At 64.1% G+C, this 18,958-nt stretch overlaps 1 protein-coding gene across 5 annotated transcripts in view; it reads right to left on the minus strand.

The window, feature by feature from the left end:
* Positions 1-18,958, minus strand: part of AFAP1 (actin filament associated protein 1) — a 77,681-nt gene that overhangs the window by 7,139 nt on the left and 51,584 nt on the right. For 3 of the 5 annotated variants that reach the window (XM_054708332.1, XM_054708324.1, XM_054708336.1), the window contains 6 exons: positions 18,796-18,877; positions 15,664-15,813; positions 14,014-14,225; positions 12,760-12,905; positions 8,427-8,544; positions 1,689-1,803 (listed from right to left, as the gene is read on the minus strand). In XM_054708332.1, the coding sequence (XP_054564307.1) occupies positions 1,689-1,803; positions 8,427-8,544; positions 12,760-12,905; positions 14,014-14,225; positions 15,664-15,813; positions 18,796-18,877 (823 nt within the window). Of the gene's footprint in view, positions 1-1,688; positions 1,804-3,617; positions 3,891-8,426; positions 8,545-12,759; positions 12,906-14,013; positions 14,226-15,663; positions 15,814-18,795; positions 18,878-18,958 lie in introns of all 5 variants that reach the window. The other 2 variants (XM_054708346.1, XM_054708339.1) reach the window with 2 other exon arrangements.

An 18,958-nucleotide genomic window follows, 5' to 3' on the forward strand; every position in this document is an offset into this window, starting at 1 on the left:
ACAAATGCCGGGGACAGGTGGACGCTCCCCTCACTGTCAGCGACAACAGAGTCCGCAGAGCCCTGTCCGCTCGGCAACGGGGAGCCCGGGCCAGCATCCCGCCCAAGAGGCGGGCACAGCGGGCGCTGCAGCCACAGGGACGGCAGCGAAGCGCCCCCCGATGACGGCACACGAGGCCATCCCTCGCCCCTCCACACGCACACGCAGAGGACACGACGGGCGGCAGAGGGGCCAAACCCACCAGCTGACACGGGAGCACTGCTGTCCGTGGCTCGGGGCCAGGACGTGCTGGGCAGACAGAGCCAAGTTCAAACACCAGTCTATGATTTCCAAACTGAGGGCTTCCCAACCCACACATTCCCACCCCCGGTCCACAGTGATCCACAATGAACCGGCTGGGTGGGTGCAGCAAAACCCGGAACGCAATTGTTTTCTCATTCGTCAGCATTAGGTGTCACCACAGCTCATGAGAATTCCTCCAGGCGCCTCATAACAGAGGAATCAACCCCCGCAAATGCAATCAGCGCGACCGAGGGATTCCCCGCCCTCCCCACAGGATCACCAGCGGCACTCTAAGTGACTGTGGGCACCCCCTGCATTAGGGAAGTGAGGTGTGCGAGAGGAGGTCAAAGGTCAGCACATTCCACAAACTACAAGGAGCAGGCTTTGGCCCAGCTGGCTCCCCGCCTGCCTGCTATGAGGGTGACGCCCGTGAAGAACACCCATGTCCCGTGTCCCGTGTCCCGGGCAGGAGCAGCCTGCCTTGCTGAGCAGCGCGGAGGCTGGTGCGCCTGTACGCCCCCCGCACCCTCCGCCTGCCGTGTACCCCGTGACTCTGAGATCCCTCGCAGTGCACGCGGCAGGTGCAGGGCACTGGCTGGAGCCGAGGCCTGGTCTGCAGCTCCACGGGGCCCGAGTCAGAAACACGGACACGCCCTCCCCTGGGGCCCCCTGCCGGCCAGGCCCCTGGAGCTCCGGGACTGCGGCCTGTGCTGCGGCCCGGCCGCCTGCGTCTGCTGGGACCCTCTGTCCGGCTCAGGCACCTCGGCAACAACTCCTGTCCTATCATCGCACAGACGTACATGGTGACAGTGTGGCCTGGAGAAAGGGGGGGCCGTGCCCGGCGGGCATCTCCGCCAGCTCTGCAGCCTGCAGCCTGGCACTCACTGTGGCTGTCACTCACGGCCGTGAGCCCGGGGAGCGTGCAGCGCTCAGAGGTCATTCCCGCCCGTGGACCGGGGGCAGATGGCAGCACCTGCCTGCGGCGGTGAGGGCAAGGCAGGAGAGAGGGACAAGCGCCTGCGTGGGCCACGCCGACTGTCTGCCCCGCCACGCGGACTCCTTCCAAACCCGTCTTCTCTAGGGCTCTGAGGCCGTGACCACTGGGCTATTCATCACGGAAACCACGTGGCTGCCCCGCTTAGAGGGTTTACGTGACTTCACCAAAGTCGCTGAGTCGCCTACAGGTCAGGTGCCTCCACTGAAATGGGCGTAACCAGTCCTGGAGACGGGCAGCCAGCCTGGCCTTTCCTGGTGCACCGAGGTCCGGAGCCCGGGTCAGAGGCCGGCGCCACCCTCCCGTCGGGCAGGGGGGTAAGGGTGATGCGGCTACAGGCCCATCTCTCCACGGGTCCCCCAGCCCCGCTCTACAGCTGCAGAGGTGCCCGCGACCACGGACGACCACTCACTGGAAGGCGTGCGCCTCACGCCGGCGGCCGGCTCGGCCTTCTTGGGCTGGCTGCTCAGGGTCTTGCCTTTTCCCGCAGCCCCGCTGGATGCGAGCGGCGGCTTTTTACTCTTCAGCTGTGGAACAAAGAGAAGAGACTTAAAAACAAACTGAGAACACTGGCTGGTCTTGCCGTGCCGTTTCCCTCTGCGACCCTGTCAGCAGCATCTCGCACCCACAGAGCCCTCAGGGAGGCGGGAGACCACTCGGCTTCCAAACCCTGGGAGCTGGGGTGCCCCGGAGGCTGCGTTTCCAGCGTGAGGGGCGCAGGACGCCCTCGGCAGGAAAGCAGCCGCGACGTGTGCGCTGAGAGCTGCGATGGAGAGGCAGGCACGGAGGGAGGGGGCGGGGGGGGAGCGGGCAGCTGGGCTGAGGAGCTGGGAGCCTGTGCTTGGACGAGGGGCGGCCTCCTTCGGGGCTCCCTGGGGGAGCAGGCCCTGCAGCTGGTTTCTCTGCCAGCGCTCCCTGGGGCCTGACACCCCACGGGGGCAAATAACTAGGCTTTTCATTGGCAGGGTCTCGGGAAGGAAGCGAGAAGGGCGTGACGTAGAAACAGCTTAAACTACATTTGACCAACCACAGGTTTTAAAAATTCCTGGATGGCTGGGCCAGCCGGTATTTACTCAGCGATGGACAGTCCCGTGTGCAGCGAGTGCAGCTGCGGGAGGTGAGCTGTGGGTGTCCAGGCCACACCCCGAGGTCATGCCCACCTCCTGCGCCGTGGGCTGGGGCCTAAATTTGGCTCCGTCACTCAGCTGCTGAGAGAGCCACGATCCCTGAGCCCCCACTTAGTAACCACCGGACATCCAACCGCCATAATCAACGAGGCCAGAGCCACTGGCTCCCGCGTCCGGCCTTCAGGTTCACAGGACAGACTCTGAGCAACTGTCGTCAAAAATCAGAAGCAAACAGCCGGCTGGTGTGGCTCAGTGGTTGAGTGCTGACCCATGAACCAAGAGGTCACTGAATTGGTTCCCGGTCAGGGCACAGGCCCAGGTTGTGGGCCCGATCCCCAGTAGGGGGCATGCAGGGGGCAGCCGATCCATGTAATGTTTCTCCCTCTATCTTTCTCTCTGAAAATCAATAAAAACGTATTTTTTTAAATCAGAAGCAAACAAAAGCTGCGCCGTGCTTCTGGCGAGAGCCTCGGCTGGGAGGACTTCGGAGTGCCACCCCGATCTGAAATCCCGGGGCTTCCCTGGCGCTCGTCACTTTGTAGCGATTCCCCCAGCACGGGGGAAGGAGGCCATCTCTCCCGTGCCATCTGCTCCAGGGAGCGCTCGCACACAGGGCGCAGGGCTGTGCGCAAAGTGTAAGTCTTGGGCCGAAAAAGCATGAAAACACACCAGTATTTGTAGCGAAATGTTACCGTCTGCTACAGAGGTGAGGTCTGACAGCAAGGCTGCCGACCGTTTGGTCACTGATAACATCCACTTGGCTCCAGGGAGCACGCTTACACCCATCTGGGAAAAGCACGCAGCGTCCTGAACGGTCCTAGGTCCGTGTACGGATCAGGGTCCACCGTGCTGACGTTTAATGGGAACAATAAAAACGTGCAGCCCAAGACTCTTCCGCCAAGTTTTACCGTCCCTGTCCTTTCCTAATTCTGCCTCAGCACAATCCCCTGGGGATACCCCAGGACCGGAAAGAGCCAGGTGCAGGGAAGGCGGGGCCCACAGCAGGGATGGGGGGCGGGAGGGGGAAGCAGAGCCCACAGCAGGAACAGGGGGCAGGGAGGGAGGGGGGAGTGGGACGGGGGATACGGAGGCAGCTCCCCTGTCGACTGCTTTCCCCAGGTGCTCTCGCTTACTACACGTGGGCGCCATGGCCAGACTGGCAGGAGGCTGTGGCCAGAGAGGGTTCTAGAGGAGGAGAGAACGCGGTGCTGTACCTGGGAGCCGAGCCCGAGAGACGCCCTCCCCACAGAAGAGGTGTTAGTGACAGACGGGGCGGAAGGCAGCCCGCAGGACGTGGGCTGCTGGTAATGGTTACAGGGCAGGGTGTCGGCAGGCGGCCTAGCAGCCTTCCTGTCAGCAGGCGGGTAGCGCGCAAAGATTTCCGGCGACGGCAAGTTATCGTACAGGGCCGCGTTATCGTACAGCACCGCTGCTCCCGGGCCTCCGCCTCCGCGGCAGGAAGCGGCCGCGCCGCCGTCGGGGTCCCACTGCAACACACACAGCTGCGCGGTTAGTGCCTCGGCCACAAGCAGAGCAGACGTTAGCGCGGACGCGGACGCGGCGTTAGCGTGGGACACGGCGTTAGTGTGGGACAGGGCGTTAGCGTGGGACACGCGTCAGCACCCACACCCCGTGCCGCGGCTATGAAGCACACACGAGCTGCAGGCGAGCTGATCCGCGAGACCTGCCCAGCTGCTGGGACTCAAGGACAGCCTTCTCCCTTCCTTAAACCGCCCAGAGTCGTTGGCTTAGGAAGTTTTTGTTCTGTCTGTAAAGCAGGAAAAAAAGGGCTGATTTGACATTTCTTTAGATTTCTTTAGGTTTCGGGAGTCCCCCAGATCCGAGAAGCAGAGCCACATGCTTGCGGGGAAGGAATGCGGACGGGGACCGGGGATGGGGCTCGGGCTCCGCCCAGCAGACGTGGGCAGAGCCCAGCGAGGCCCTTTTACTTTACGGTGACCACTGGCTTCTAGACGCTGTCTGGAGTGCTTTCCAAATCCCGCCCCCTCCAGCTCTCACGGGACCTCAGGAAGCAGGGGGAAACTGAGGCAGAGCTCACAGGGGGTGAGGCAGAGCTCCTAGGCCCAGGCGCTGCCTCTGTGCCCCGCCCGTCCCCGGGGTTAACCGAGGGGCTGGCTTCAGAGCCCGGAGCCGGGTTTATGGGGACTGGGTGCGCTCAGCCCGCAGGGATGGGGTGGCTCCAGGGCATCCGCAGCCCCTCGCTCTGGCACCCGCGCTCCGAGGCTCTGCGGGAGGAGCGGGACCGGCCCCTGCGCGGTCCCCGGGCGCTGGGGCTCTCCACGGGCGGCCTGGCAGCGCCTCGCCCGGCCCAGTGCCCTGCCCCCTGCCCCCACTCGCAGGGCTGGTTAAAGTGCCGGGACCAAAACAGCCTTGAAAGGAAATGCAGTCATCACAGAAAAGAGGCGGTTTCCAAGTAGAATTGACGTAATGGCGCTATTTTGACAAAAACCTTCCCCTCAAGGACTAAAATCGCTACAGGCCCCTGGGGAACAGGGCACTGAAGGTGCATTCAACCCGGAACTCAGCACCTCGCAGAGCCGGTCAGTGTTAGGGTCTCCGGGCGGCTCTGTTTACAGAAAGGGAGGGAGGTTAGCTCCCGTGTGGCGCTTATTTCACCGTCTATGTCCCCTCCCGCTCCCGCCTGCCAGCCGGTACCCACAGCCTCGGTTACAAACACAGGAGGAGGCGTGTTCTCGCTCCTCGCCGTGGCTGCAGTGCGTCTATTTTGGTGATGCTGGGACCCAGCTACGAGCTAAAAATAGGGGGACGTGCAGATAAACGCGGACGTGAGCGCCTCAAAACGACAGGTGCACGTGTCCGGGGCTATTACAGGGTCTAGACTAGACTGTCTTTTCCTAAAATACCAAGGGACTGAGTCACACGGAGACGCAGAAACTCACAGAAGTTTCTGGTTAAAAGTGGGTGCGCGCCCCCGTGTGTGTGTGTGTGTGTGTGTGTGTGTGTGTGTGTGTGCGCGCGCGCGTCAGAGACCCTTCCTGAGACTCACTAACGCCTGCGCTGGGCCCCAGGGGACCCCGAATGGCTGAGTTACTGAAAATGAACCGCTGACCAGTGCGGTTTGGGGTCAAAAGCGCGAACTTCATAAAGAGAGGAGCAGCCCTCCGGAGACGGCCTGGTCCCAGGGCCCGGCGCGCAGGGAACTGCCAGGCCGCCCTTGGAGAGCCCCAGCGCCCGGGGACACGCAGGGGCCGGTGCAGCTGCTGCCCGCAGGGGCCCAGGCGAGGCCTCCCGCAGAGCCTCGGAGCGCAGGTGCCAGAGCGAGGGGCTGCGGATGCCCAGGAGCCACCTCTGCCCAGGAGCCACCTCGTCCCTGCGGGCCTGAGCGAGCCTCCACCAGAACAATGGGACAGGCTGGGGGGCTGCCTGTGGCTCCCCTCCTCCGCACCCTCCCGCCCTGGGGAAGGTGTGGGCTGGGGAAGGTGGGGGCTGGGGAAGGTGGGGGCTGGGGAAGGTGTGGGCTGGGGAAGGTGTGGGCTGGGGAAGGTGTGGGCTGGGAAGGTGTGGGCTGGGGAAGGTGTGGGCTGGGAAGGTGTGGGCTGGGGAAGGTGTGGGCTGGGAAGGTGTGGGCTGGGGAAGGTGTGGGCTGGGGAAGGTGTGGGCTGGGGAAGGTGTGGGCTGGGAAGGTGTGGGCTGGGAAGGTGTGGGCTGGGGAAGGTGGGGGCTGGGGAAGGTGGGGGCTGGGGAAGGTGTGGGCTGGGAAGGTGTGGGCTGGGGAAGGGCCAAGGGCCTCGGAGAGAGACTTAGAGGAGGAGTGGTTTCCTTTCTCTACAGCTGCCTGAGACCAGGGCTGGGGGCGCAGACCGCGGTGCGGACAGGGCCAAGGCGCCGTCAGAGGAGAATGGAGGCTGCCCGAGCGCGTGGGCAGGAGAGCAGGGCCACCCTGAAAGCGGTGCCCGGACCAGGCTCAGGACCACCCCCAGCTGCTCTGCAGGGGCCGCCCAGCCTCTCCACGGGGCGCCGGCGGGAACGGGATGGAGGAGGAGGCTGGCTGGACACGATGCTTTCTCACTGTGGGACCCGACGTGGCTCCCCCTTGGCCCCTCCCCCCGCCAGCCTCAGGCAGGACCCCAGCCAGAGGACCCTGCAGCCCCGCTGGGGTGTCAGCGAGTCTCCCGCACACCCGCACCATGACCACCATGGACCCTAGTGTGCACCTCCATCTGCCCTGAACAGGCCCTGCCCGGCCAGGTCCCCACTCGGCTCCCCTCCCACCCCTTTCTCACCCACTAGCCCGGAGGCCCTTTAAGGACAAGGGCAGCATCTCACCCGTTCAGTGCTCAGCCAGCACAGAGCTGGACACAGAGGACGGGGAGGGAGGGGGAGGGAGGGAGGGAGGGAGGGGTGACAGGGGACTGGAGGAGGAAGGGGGAGATATGTGAGAATCAAGTAAGGAGGGACAGACTGTTCGGGGACAGACTGCTGGGCAGGGTCCCAGCAGCCCGATGGGGGAGGGGCTGAGGGAGAAGGGCCAGGGCTCGTAACCCGATTTTTAGTTGCTTATATAGACAGTCCTCGGGTTACGTCGGACTCGACATATGTCATTTCGTGGTTACGTCGCCATCTCCCATTTATTTATAAAAAAAGTTCCGTCATAGCGACGTGTGTACGTATGTGCTTTGTGTTTTGGTATTTATTTCCCACAGGTAAAGGTCAGGAACTGCTCTCTTTCTTTTAATTGTCTTTACTGTGTCAGGCCATCCGGGCTGTGTGTGTGCTCCATGTGAGGGCCCAGGTGCTCATGGAGGTGGGCTCCGGCTCACGGCGAAAATCTTTACGTCGCCGGAGGAGCGGATCCCCCACGGAACCGAGGACCTGCCGTGCTGCTGAGCGCTGGCGTCCTGGACCCTCCCTCCCTCCCTCAGGGAGCAGTGGGCTCCGGGTCGCCTCGGCAGGTGTGGGTTTTATGGGATGGAGAGCAGGGAGCTGAGCTCACACCCTTCACAATGAGAGATGGACGGGTAAGCAACAACCGACAACACGGGCCGGGCTGATAAACACCAACGCACGCCCTGTGCGCCTCCGAAGCCGCCGCTCACCCGGTGCCCACGGGCCCGCCAGGACTGCAGACAGTGGCAGGACGGGCGGCGAGCCTCTCCCTCCCGTCCACGGCTCAGCTCGCCCGTGACGACCCGCAGGACGGCCCCGAGCCGCCCGGATGTCCATGAACGGGAGTAATGGCGGACACGCCAACCAACGCTTACTGGTGAGTCCTGCTCCTTACACGGGACACAAAACACTGACGAGGCCTCGGAACGCCCCTAAGGCCACACGCACCTGCTCAGCACCAGGCACCCCTGCCTCCAAGGCCCCGGGGAGGAGGGCCTGAGCCCGTAGCATGGCCAGCGTCCATGGCAACATTCCCTCCCTTTCCCACCTGCCTCCCTGCCTCCCTCCCTGCCTCCCTGCCTCCCTCCTTCCCTGCCTCCCTCCCTCCCTGCCTCCCTCCCTCCCTCCCTCCCTCCCTCCTCCCTCCCTCCTCCCTCCCTCCCTCCCCCTCCCTCCTCCATCCCCCCTCCTTCCTCCCTGCCTCCCTCCCTGCCCTCCCTCCGTCCCCCCCTCTCCCTCCTTCCCTCCCTCCGTCCCCCTCTCCCTCCCTCCCTGCCTCCCTGCCTCCCTGCCTCCCTCCTTCCCTCCCTCCGTCCCTCCCCCTCCCTCCCCCCTCCCTCCCCCCCTCCCTCATTTGCCTTCTATGGTGCTTGCTCAGCTTGCGTGTCCCCGGGAAATGACAACTCCCTGGTAACTGACGGTCACCACACTGACTTGCCCACGGCTTGTGCCCTAAGTGTTCTCCTCAGTGTTTAGTGACGGGACCTGGAGCACTGAGGGAGCAACTGCCTACGTGTCCAAACGCAGAGCAGGACGGACAGCTAGTCAGAAACAGGGACGGGAGACGGGGTGGCGCTGTCCTCAGGGGTGGCAGAACCGGGGGTCCCGCCCAGCCCGTGTCCGACAGCGGCCGCTCCCTGGGGCTGTGCACTCACCGAGCCGTTCACGCAGGGGGCGTCGTCGTAGTGCAGCGCCGTCCCGCTGGGGTGGGCATAGCCGTTGGGGGTGCCCCCGAGGTAGGGGTTGGTGGAGATGACACGTCTGTTCATGAAGCTGAAAGACAGGACGTGAGGTAACGCCTCCTGCCGGGCCGCGGGTCTGGCCTGAGCCCTGACCCGATGCTCGGCCGTCAGAGGTTGTGGGGGAGCCGCCGCCGCACGCCCCACCTCGAGAACGCGAGGGCAGCACGGACCGTGCCAGGGGCGGCCGCAGTGCATGCTGGGTTCACCATTCTTATCGTCAGTGGTCTAAAGGCCTCTCTGGCCCACTGTCTGTGTTTGTAAATAAAGTTTTATTGGGACACAGCCTTGACCCTTCATGTAGGCACCGACAGTGGCTGCTCTGAAGCCTGTACACGCCTCCTTCAGGGACCAGACGCCTGCAAAACCGAAGTATGTCCCGCCCGGCCTTTTCCGGGAGAGGGTGCGCCCGGCGCTCTCGGGTTTTATTCAGCAGCGTTTCTCGAGTTCAGTGTCCACTCAGCGTCACCGCCCCGGACAGCGCACCTCCACTCTGCCCCGTCCGGGCTGCCTGGGAGCCCTGACAATGGGCCCCGCTCTGCTCAGAGAGCATCCAACGCTGCTGCGGTGGCCTGGGGGGCTCTGGGTGCCACTTCACGTCCCGGAAAGTCCCAGGCGGGCGCCCTGACGGCTGCTCTCACAAGGGCCGCCCGCCTCGGGGCCTGAGCCTCCGCCTGGACCCCTCTCCAGAGCCCCTCCCTTCCTGAAGAGCCCGAGCACCCACATTCACCGCCCTCCCCTCCGCACTGTCCCCCCGGGCCCCCTCCTGTCGCCGATCACCGCGGAACATGGAACTACGCCCCACTGGCTGCCGTCCCCACCTGAAGGCCGGCCAGCCGCACGGCCGGCTCTGCCCGTCCCCATCGCCATGGCGGGCAGGGGCCCTGGGGACAGCGGCCCGAGCGGCTCGCAGCGGCGCTGAGTGGGTGAGAGGGGAGGGTCGCTGTGAAGTGACGCCTGCCTGGGAGCAAACACCCTGCGAGCACCCTCTCCAGGCGGGAACGCGAACAGGCTGGCGATTTTAAAGGACTTTTTCCCACGTTGTCTCCCCGAGGAGCCCCCTTCCTGTGGTCCCGGAGGAAGGAGGAGGCAGGAGACCTGCCTGTGCTGGAGCGGGGCCAGTAGGGCTCAGGGCTGGGAGCCTGGGCAGCTGGCAGGAGGCTCTCCGAGGGAGCTACTGCCCTCTGCTGGGGGCAGGCGGCTGTGCACGCCTCACTAGGCCCAGTGCTCCGACTCTAATTATAAAATAGCTCCTCTTGCTTTTTTCTGACAAAGGAACGTATACGGCCCTCTACATTTAGGATAAAGTACGCCCAGGAAAGAGAACGTTTAAACATTTGAGTTTTGCAAGACCGAGTTTTCTGATTTGTTCATAAACATACATCTAAGGTCTCATTAAATGACTCGTTGGGGGGCATGTGGGTAAGGCACCACGCACACGTTCTGTCGTGAGAGGCAGTAACGGGAATGAGGGAAAAGCCGGGCCATGGCCAGTCCTTTCCGTGCCGACCCGCACAGCAGCACGCCACACGGATCTGCCCGGTGTCGGCCCAGCAGGGGGCCCTCACGGCCGGGCCGCGTGCTCGGTGTGGCTCCGGCTCTTGGCGCTGTGCCTAGCACTCCCCCGGGGCACAGATGCCAGGAGGAGCGGGGACCACGAGGGCCAGGACAGAGGCTGACCCGCACGGGAGAGGCCCGGGGCACCCGACTCCGGGACGTGAGACCGAGGCGTCAGACACTCGGGACGTCCCGGCTGGAGGAGGCCTTTGCCACTTCCGCCCGCCTCCCAGAGCGCCTGGGCCCAACCGGTCGGCAGCCCTAGACGGGCCGGCTCAGCACCGGTGTCTTCCGCCGGCACCCCTTCTGCTCTAGCAGGTCAGCCACACTGAGAAGCAGGAGTGAGACCAGAGGCCACGTGCCACGTGCCACGTGCTGAACCCCAAACACGGGTCACTCACGGGAAACACACTGTGGAAAAAACACCGACACAGAAGTCCCTCTCCTCACCACTGCCCAGGCCAGGTCAGGCCATTAGGCCACTCACACTGTCCTGCAGCCGTCCCACCGTCATCTCCAGAACGTTCCATCTTCCCACTGACACTCATCCCCATTAAAGTACTCCCTCCCTCGCCTGGCCCGGGACCCCCTCTACTTTCTGTCCGATAAACTTGTCTCTAGGGACCGCCTGCAGGTGCGTCACAGTCTCTGTCCCCTGGAGTCCGGCCCATCTCACTGAGCGTCATGGCCTCAGGATCCTCCATGTTTTGGGAGAACACATCCTGTCTAATAAAGAGCTAATATGCTAATTAGCCAAACAGCAGAACGACCATCCAGACGACCTCCAGACAAAGCCAGGGCTGCGGGGGCCGAGCCCCTTGCACGAATTTTGTGCACTGAGCCTCTAGTTCTCACATAATGTCCCAGCGATTCAGATGAGAAGCAGCTTCCTGTCCGCTTCCTATCCCTCTGTCCATACCGCCCCTGCTTTCCATTGTCCTCGTCGTCTCTGTCACGGTCACAGCTTCCCTGGAGCCCACCAGCAGGGCTGGGGGGGGGGGCAGGAGAGAATTGCAGAACCCGCCCTGCAGCACGCACCCACGGCCCTCCCTCCCACAGGCCTCGGGACCTGTCTCAGCAGCCGGGCCGCACGGAGACCCCCCATGGCCGCCCTCCTCAGACGCGTCCCTGCGACCTGGGGAAGAGCCCCTCCCTGGCTGCCGTGCGCACAAGGAAACAGTGGTTCACCGGGAACCTTCATCACCCTGGCGGCTGCCTGTTCTAGGTTTGGGACATTGTTTCCGAGGATGTGGAGACCCAGAAGGAAAATCGAACTTTGTTGCCAATGGACGTCTATGCAGCTGTCAACGCAGCAAAGGGTCCTGCAGCCGTGAGCTCCTCACCGGCATTTTCAGGGCCGCACCCGCACTCCCTCCCGGGGGCCTCCCGCTCGGCATAGGCGAGTGTCCCCACTGAGCACGCGGGGCCCAGCTGTGCTCTCGCTCTTGGGGAGCACGCGTGCTCAGGGCTTCCCCAGGGCGGGCCCACTGCCCGACGGCACGGCGGGCACGTGTGGGCTGAGGACTGACCACGTCCGCACCACCCGCGAACCGCCAGAAACTCCCCTTCACGCTAGAGGCGACTTGGCGAAACCCACCCCCGGTCTCACGTTCCTTAGAAGCCACATTCGGTGAGGGGTGCTCAGTGACGAGGGGTGAGGACTCAGCCCGTTTACCTGCACTCTGCCGACCAGACGAACTGCTATTACGGAGAGCCATAGGGGAAACAGGACGGTCAGTCCTGACGGGGTCCTGACTGTCACACAGAGCGACCCAGTGGGGATCAGCTGTGTGCTGGGGATGGCCGGGCAAAGCTGGACCAGGCTGGCTCCTCTGTCCAGGCTGCTTAGCCGCTGCGGTGACGGGGCGCCTGACGCCTACCGCGGACCAAGTATCGCCCCTCAGCCCCAGAGCGTCCAGGCCAAGGGCCCGTGCCCACAGGCTTTCACAGGAAAAGTAACCCCCATGCTTCATCAAAGACGCCCCAGCGAGGCCGGCTTTCCTCCCACCGCAAGCATGGCGGTGCCGAGGCCACGACAGCAGGGCGGCTCCGCCGTGCCCGCTGCGTCTGCACCTCTGACGCCGATGGCGCGACAGCAAGACGGAACCCTCCGGACGCCTGCGAGGGCCTGCACCCGGGGCCTGGGGGCGGTGCTTTAAGAACTGCAGCTATAATTGTCTTTGCAGCAATATGTTCAAAAAATTCATGGTTCAAAGAACATTCTTAACAGCCTTTTTACAAAATCACCGTTTAAATTGTAAAGGTACGTGATTAACGGCTTCAAAGACAGCCCTCCCTACAGCAACGTGTGCAATCACTTCTGATTCGTAGATTGTCGTCCCCCCGCCCCCGCCCAGGGGTCAGCCAAGTACAGCCCAAGGCCACATCCGGCCCACTGCCTGTGCCCACAAATAAAGTTTTATTGACACGGTCACGCCCCCTCGTCATGCCTCCGTGGCTGCCTCTGCAGAGCTGAGTGGATGTGGAACGGCGCACAAGACACAACACGGACGCGCTTGCTTTCACGGGAAGAGCCTGCCAGCGCCGTTCTGGGAAAACGAGGGCTAGAAGGACGCGGCTTTCACCACCGTCTGGGTGAACACGCTGCGGCCGCTCTTCCGCCGCTTCCCGACACACCCGTGAAGGGGAAACGCAGAGGAAACATCGCATCCGCCCGGCGCCCTGGCCTTACCAGAAGGTCTGCTTGGCCGTCTGGATGATGTTGGCCGACATCTCCACGTCGATGTAGTCGTAGTGCAGCGCGCCGGGGTCTGTGGAGGACCCCGTCTCCGCCAGCAGGACCCCGATCCACCGGCCCATGTCTTCCGAGGACGCCGCCTGTGCGGTGAGGGGAAGCGCGTGTCACTTGATCAGCGACGAGCTGCATCGGGTTCAGGGTGTGGGCACAGAGCCCACGCAGACGGGACGCGTGGGACCCGAAGCTCGTGCGAGTGCGTCGCGGAGGGAGGGGAGGGCTGCCGAGCCGCGGGACCCGCTCTGCGTTCAGCCGAGCCTTGAAGCGTAATGACGAGACCCAGGACGGGAAACGTGGGTCCTCCAGCGCCTGCGCTACTGGGGGAAGGGCACCGGGGTGCAGGGCGTGGAGCTTTCTGGTAGTGAAGGCGCCGCCAAAGGACGCTGTTGGCAAAGCCTCGCTAGCTGGACAACAAAACCTGGCCCGAAAAGCAGCGCCGCCTGCGCGGGCCCTGCGGGCCGCGGGCTCCCATAGCCGGGCGCAATGGCACTTCCTTCCCTTCCGTGGAGGCATCAGCACGTGCTTCCTTCCTGCGGCTGCTTACGGAGGGGCCCTCGTGGCTCAGGCCCCGGCTGCTGTGGGTGCCGTTTTTCAGGGCGTTTACTAGTAAAATGCTCCCAACCCTGAACCTGATCTCCATTTGCAACCTGAACTACATCTCACGGTGCCCTAACCACTGAGCCCGCCAGGCCAAAGCGGGAGGTGAAGAGGCGGCTGAGGCTGTTAACGGCCTTTCCTCCTCAGCGAGCCGGCTCCAGAAAGGCAGCCACGGGATCAGCCGCACACGGAGCCAGGGCTCCTGGAAACCCAGGTCTCGGTGCCCGCACACGCGGCTCGCTGGCCGCGGCGTCTGCACACTCACTGCCTGGAGCCGCCACGGGCCCCGCAGGACGAGGGAGGACAGCGCCCTCTGGAGGCCGTCCCTGCGAGGCCGTTCTGCTGGAAACACTGAAGCAAAGCGTGGAGGGGGGCGACCAGGAGGTGCCTGGGCCGAAGCTCACTGCGGGGCTCAGCCGAAGCGGGCGCAGGGCGCTGGCCCAGGACCCTCAGGAGGGGCCACGGCGAGGACAGCAGAGACGGACACACGGGCAGAGGGAGAGGGAGAAAGGGCGTGGCACGGCGGGCGCTGTCAGCTCAGCCAGGCGGGGACGCGGACCGGGGCAGCGGCTTCGGGAAGGAAGGCCGTCCTACCTCCAGCACGGCCACCTCCTGCCCGTTGCGGAGCAGCCGGAAGGTCAGGGGGTGCCTGGAGTCCAGCCCCGGGGCCACCTCGCAGCCTCGGAGGGGGATGGACACGAGGTGGGTCTTCAGGTCGGTCCTGTCCTTGTGCAGGAGGAGCTTGTTGTCCTTGACCCGGCACCAGCGCTCCCGCCAGCGGTTGTTGGAGAGCACGTGCAGGTGGCCTGCGGCGACAGGGCGGCTCAGCTCCGGGACAGGGGCTGGCGCGGGCCGCCACCAGCTCTGTCTCAGGAGACACAGGGCAGGCACGCCCACGGAACGGACCCCCCCGCGTCGCATGCCAACGCGCACGCACAGGAAGGGCGTCCCGGGCCAGAGAAGCGCTGTCCTTTTGAATGCCCTGGCGGATCTCACGTTCTGACTTTACTCTGAAATGCTATGTGTACGTGACACACGTCCGATACGTTTGTTCTTCATGAGGAAGAAAGCTCTACGTAAACGCCCAGTCAGCTGTGAGGCCGGCCGTCCGAGCAACGGCGTGAGGACCACGAGTGCCGCCTGTGGCTTCGGCCCCAGCTGCGCCCGAACCGGCTGAGAGCCACTTTCGGACCCTTGAGAAATGACTGCCAATTGCAGCCATCGTCAGAGTCTGCGGGCGTGAATGACAGTGGCCTGGGGCCCAACGTGACATACGTAAGGAGGTCTGAACACCCCACGGCTCCTGAGGGTCCCGGGCCAGCGCCGTGCCCTGGAGGGAGAGGCTCGGGCCTTGAGGCGGGAGCTTCTCCAGCCGGGGAGGCGGGATCTGGCCGGGAGACATGAACACTGAACCATCAGGGACCCAGGGACCGCCGGCCTGGACTCCGTCCTAGGAACCTGGCCCCGATGCAGGTGGCGGAGCCCTGACGGGGAAGAGGGGGGCAGGGGCTGTCTCGGTGCTGCCGCACACACGTTAACACGGTCTGGCCCACGGCAGCCGCTCAGAAAATACGGATGAGACGTGATGCGGGAGACGGTCACTCAGTGAGACGGTGACACCGGTCGGGGACACGGAGCAGCATGAGAAACTCTGGCTTTATTACTTCAGCGAGGGGAATGGCTGAGCACAGGGCCTGCATGTCTGGCCATGTCCATACCCGGCCTCACAGGCCAACAGCCCCGCACGCTGTCCGTTTAAACGCTTAAAGGAATTCGGGAGACCTTCCTGGGTCAAACGTGAGAGCCACGGAGCTCAGGTCAAACCCCGCAGTCTCCTAATAAGCGGTAAAGGCTTAAAACATCTCCCCACGCAATCTGTCACCAGCCTGGCTCCCAAGAGCCCACGTGACCAGAACGAGGGGCCGCGACTCGGGGACGACACGCGCAGCTCAGGGGGCTCCCGCGGCTCATGGGGCTCCCGCGGCTCAGGGGGCTCCCGCGGCTCGGGGGGCTCCCGCGGCTCAGGGGGCTGGCTCGGGGGGCTCCCGCGGCTCGGGGGGCTCCCGCGGCTCAGGGGCTCCCGCGGCTCAGGGGGCTCCCGCGGCTCGGGGACGACATGCGCGGCTCAGGGGGCTGGCTCGGGGGGCTCCCGCGGCTCAGGGGGCTCCCGCGGCTCAGGGGGCTCCCGCGGCTCGGGGGGCTCCCGCGGCTCAGGGGCTCCCGCGGCTCGGGGGGCTGTCTTACCGCAGGTGGGCACGTCCTCCTCGGCGGAGGAGGTCTGCTCGTCGGTCGACGGCTTCTTCTTTCCCAAACCGATGATCTTGGTGATTTTTTTCCCAGTGACTTTAGATACGGTCCCCTTGCCCTCCGATTTGGAACTTTTTTTCCTCTTGACTGTCAAGAATAACGACAACAAAAAAGCATGTTACGTTATGGACCTGACATCGGAAAGACAGTAAAACACAGCACAAGTCACAGCCGATTTACTTTCCCCCGATCTTACTTATGGAGCCCGCGCTGCAGGCCGGCCTTTGGGGCCCTGGCTCACACCGTCGGAGTGCTGACTCGGTAAGTACCAATGAGCCACCCGGTGAACTCCTCCTTTGGGGCCCTGGCTCACACCGTCGGAGTGCTGTCTCGGTAAGGTACCAAGGAGCCACCCGCTTAACTCCTCCACGTGTGCTGCGCTCGCCGGGACAAGCGAAGCTTCCCCGGGACTAGTGCCAAGCCTCAGTTCCCTGTGCTCGATCGCGGCGGCACCAGCAGGTCAGTCACGAACCCCCAGAACGCGGTGCACTGGCGCCACGTGGGGGCGATCATGCGCCTTGAACGCAGGAGCTTCAGAGTCACCCCGTGGCTCGGACCGCAGGGGCTGGACCTGCCACGCGATCGAGGGGTGACATGGCGAGGAGCTGTGTGCGTTGGGGCTTCCTCGGCAGCCAGCCTCTGTCTGGGTCACGAAGGGCTGGACGAAGGGACCCTGACTGAGCCCTCGGCGCACAGTCCAGAGCGAGCCACAGAGCGGAAGGGAGGAGAGACGGTCAAGTGCAGTTTAACCATGAACTTCCTGCAGGAACTACTCAGTGAGTGTCTGCAATATACAAAGCATCGCGACAGGGAAAAAGGGGTTTGAACCACGTCACCTTTTCAAAACATGGCAGGCGGCTCTGCTTTCAAAGAGCCCAGGCGAGTGCTGGGTGGGGTACATTCGCTCCCGCGCACAGAGGCGCACTCGCTCCCAGAGGGCCCCTGGCAGGAGAAGCCGTGGCGTCGGCTGCGCCTGGGCATCCCGGCAGGAGCCTGAGATTGTACGCTGGTCTCCTCCCGGGCAAACCTCAAAGATAGGGTCCTGGCTGTGGTTACACATAATGTGGCCTGTGGACGACAGAGAATGTCTCCCACCGAGGAGCTTCCGACGCGGAGGACTAAAATTACGCCCAGACGCGTCTGCAGAAAATCACACGGCCAAGCAGAGGCCGTGACTCCGCCGTGACCCGCCGTATCACCACAGTGCGGAGACCTGTTCCAAGACCCCGCGGCTGGCGTGCTGCGTGGTTGCGGGGGACGGCGGTGGCCTCCAGCGGCAGCGGGCCGATGCTCACGGGAGCCGGTCCCGGGGCAGGCAGAGGCTGCGGGCTTCCACGGGGCAGACTCCCTGCCCCACAGACCCCCTCCCAGCCCTGCCCCCACGCTGGGGAGGAAATCACGCATCGGAAAGGGCTTGTCTTCAGCAGCTCGGAGGAGCTCTCAGAAGTCAGTCAGAAGAACAAACAACTCACTACACATACGGGCAGAGGATGCGAATAGACTTTTCACAAAGAGATGCCTGGACGGCAAACCAGCTCATTAGACTTGGTCAGCGTTGCTGGTCACGGGCAGGTGCACGGGGAAGCCAGCTGCACAGCTGTCCAACGGCCAAACGCCAAGACCAGCACGACAGAGCGCCGCCGCCACGGCTGGTGAGCGGACGCATGGCCAAGCACCCTGCTCCCGGGGATCAGCCGGGAGAAAGGAAAACGTGTCCACAGCGGCTTCGCCCCAGGGCGCCGAGCTGCCAGCAGCCAGCCCTCTCCGTGGGTGCGGGCGAGCCAGCCGTGCTGCATCGCGCTGACCTCCTGCTCGGACCCTGAGCCCCTGCACGCGGGGCTCCCCAACGCCTGAGGCTGAGCCAGGAAGCCAGCCCGAGAGGCTCCGCGGTGGACTCCACGCACAGGACGTGCTGGGAGGACAGAACTCAGACCCGCAGCGGCCAGGGGCGGGGGCGGGGGACAGGGGCGCACAGGAACACCTGGGGTCAGAACTGTTCCACGTCTCGCCTGTGCGGATGGTGACCCACCACGAAGCGTTGGTCCAAACGCAAAGAACTGGATGCCAACCAGGGTGCCATTCACCGCGCTGACGCACACGCCACCGGGCGGGCTCAGCCTGTGCCCCCCGGCCTCACACAGCATTGTCCACCACAGCCGAGGGGCACACAGATGTCCCCCCACAGGTGACTGACGGCAGAATGTGGCCCGCAGCACAGGGACTATTGCGCAGCCTCAGAGCGGAAGGGGATCTGACCCCTGCTGCCTGGGCGGCCCCGAGGGCATGGCGGTGAGCGAGGTCAGCCGGCCACACAGGCAAGCGCTGTGTTCCACTGGTGCGAGTCCCTAAGGAGCCAGACCCACGGAGACAGCGGCGCCACCAGGCACCGTGGCAGTGGCTGCAGGGCCTGGGAGAACGGGGAGCGGAGGGCGTGTTTAATGGGACAGTTTCAGTTTGGGAAGATGGAAGGTTCCGGAGAGGATGGTGCACCGGCTGCACGGCAATGCGAATATGCCTAATGCCACTGGACTGGACACTAACAATGGTCAAGGTGGTAAATTTTTGTTATGTGTATTTACCACAATTTAAGAGCATTTCTTTAGTGCGAGTAAAATACATCTGCAGAAATTCTTTTAAAAAAAAGGACTTCAGAAACCTGCACGTCTGGCCTCCGCATTTGAAAGATGGGGAGCTGAGCGCATCAGGGAAACGGTCCCGATGGAGCCGCGGCCGCCGCGGGGGGCGGGGGGCGGGGCACGTGGCTCCGCTCATCACCACAGCCCTTCCCGGAGGACCACTTCCCGGGACAAACCACGTGAGGAGGTGCCTGCTGAGCCACCCAGTTAAACTCCGCCGGGCACCGTCGGACCACAGGAACCTGGCCCCGGCCGCAGGCCAGCGGAGGCCCAGAGGGCTCCTGCTCTCCAGAGGGCCTTCTCGGGTCCGTCAGTGCGACCAGGACGGTGACAGGCGCGTGACCGGACCTCCGAGGAGACGTGCCCGCAGCCGGAGCTCGCAGAACGGGCCGCCGGGTTTGGGATTCTGGTCTCTGTTTCGGGCAGAACTCACCTTGCTCCTTCCCGTTGCACACGGCGACTCCATTCTCCAGGACACCCTCCCCGTCCGAGCTGGGTCTCTCCGAGGACAGCTTCTGTAAGGAAGACGAGAGCGGCGTATTCTTACAACGGTCACGTTGGCCAAGTGACGTCACGGATCGGTCCAGTTATCTCGA

The sequence above is a fragment of the Eptesicus fuscus genome, chromosome 2, assembly GCF_027574615.1.
Source record: "Eptesicus fuscus isolate TK198812 chromosome 2, DD_ASM_mEF_20220401, whole genome shotgun sequence".
NCBI lineage: Eukaryota > Metazoa > Chordata > Mammalia > Chiroptera > Vespertilionidae > Eptesicus > Eptesicus fuscus.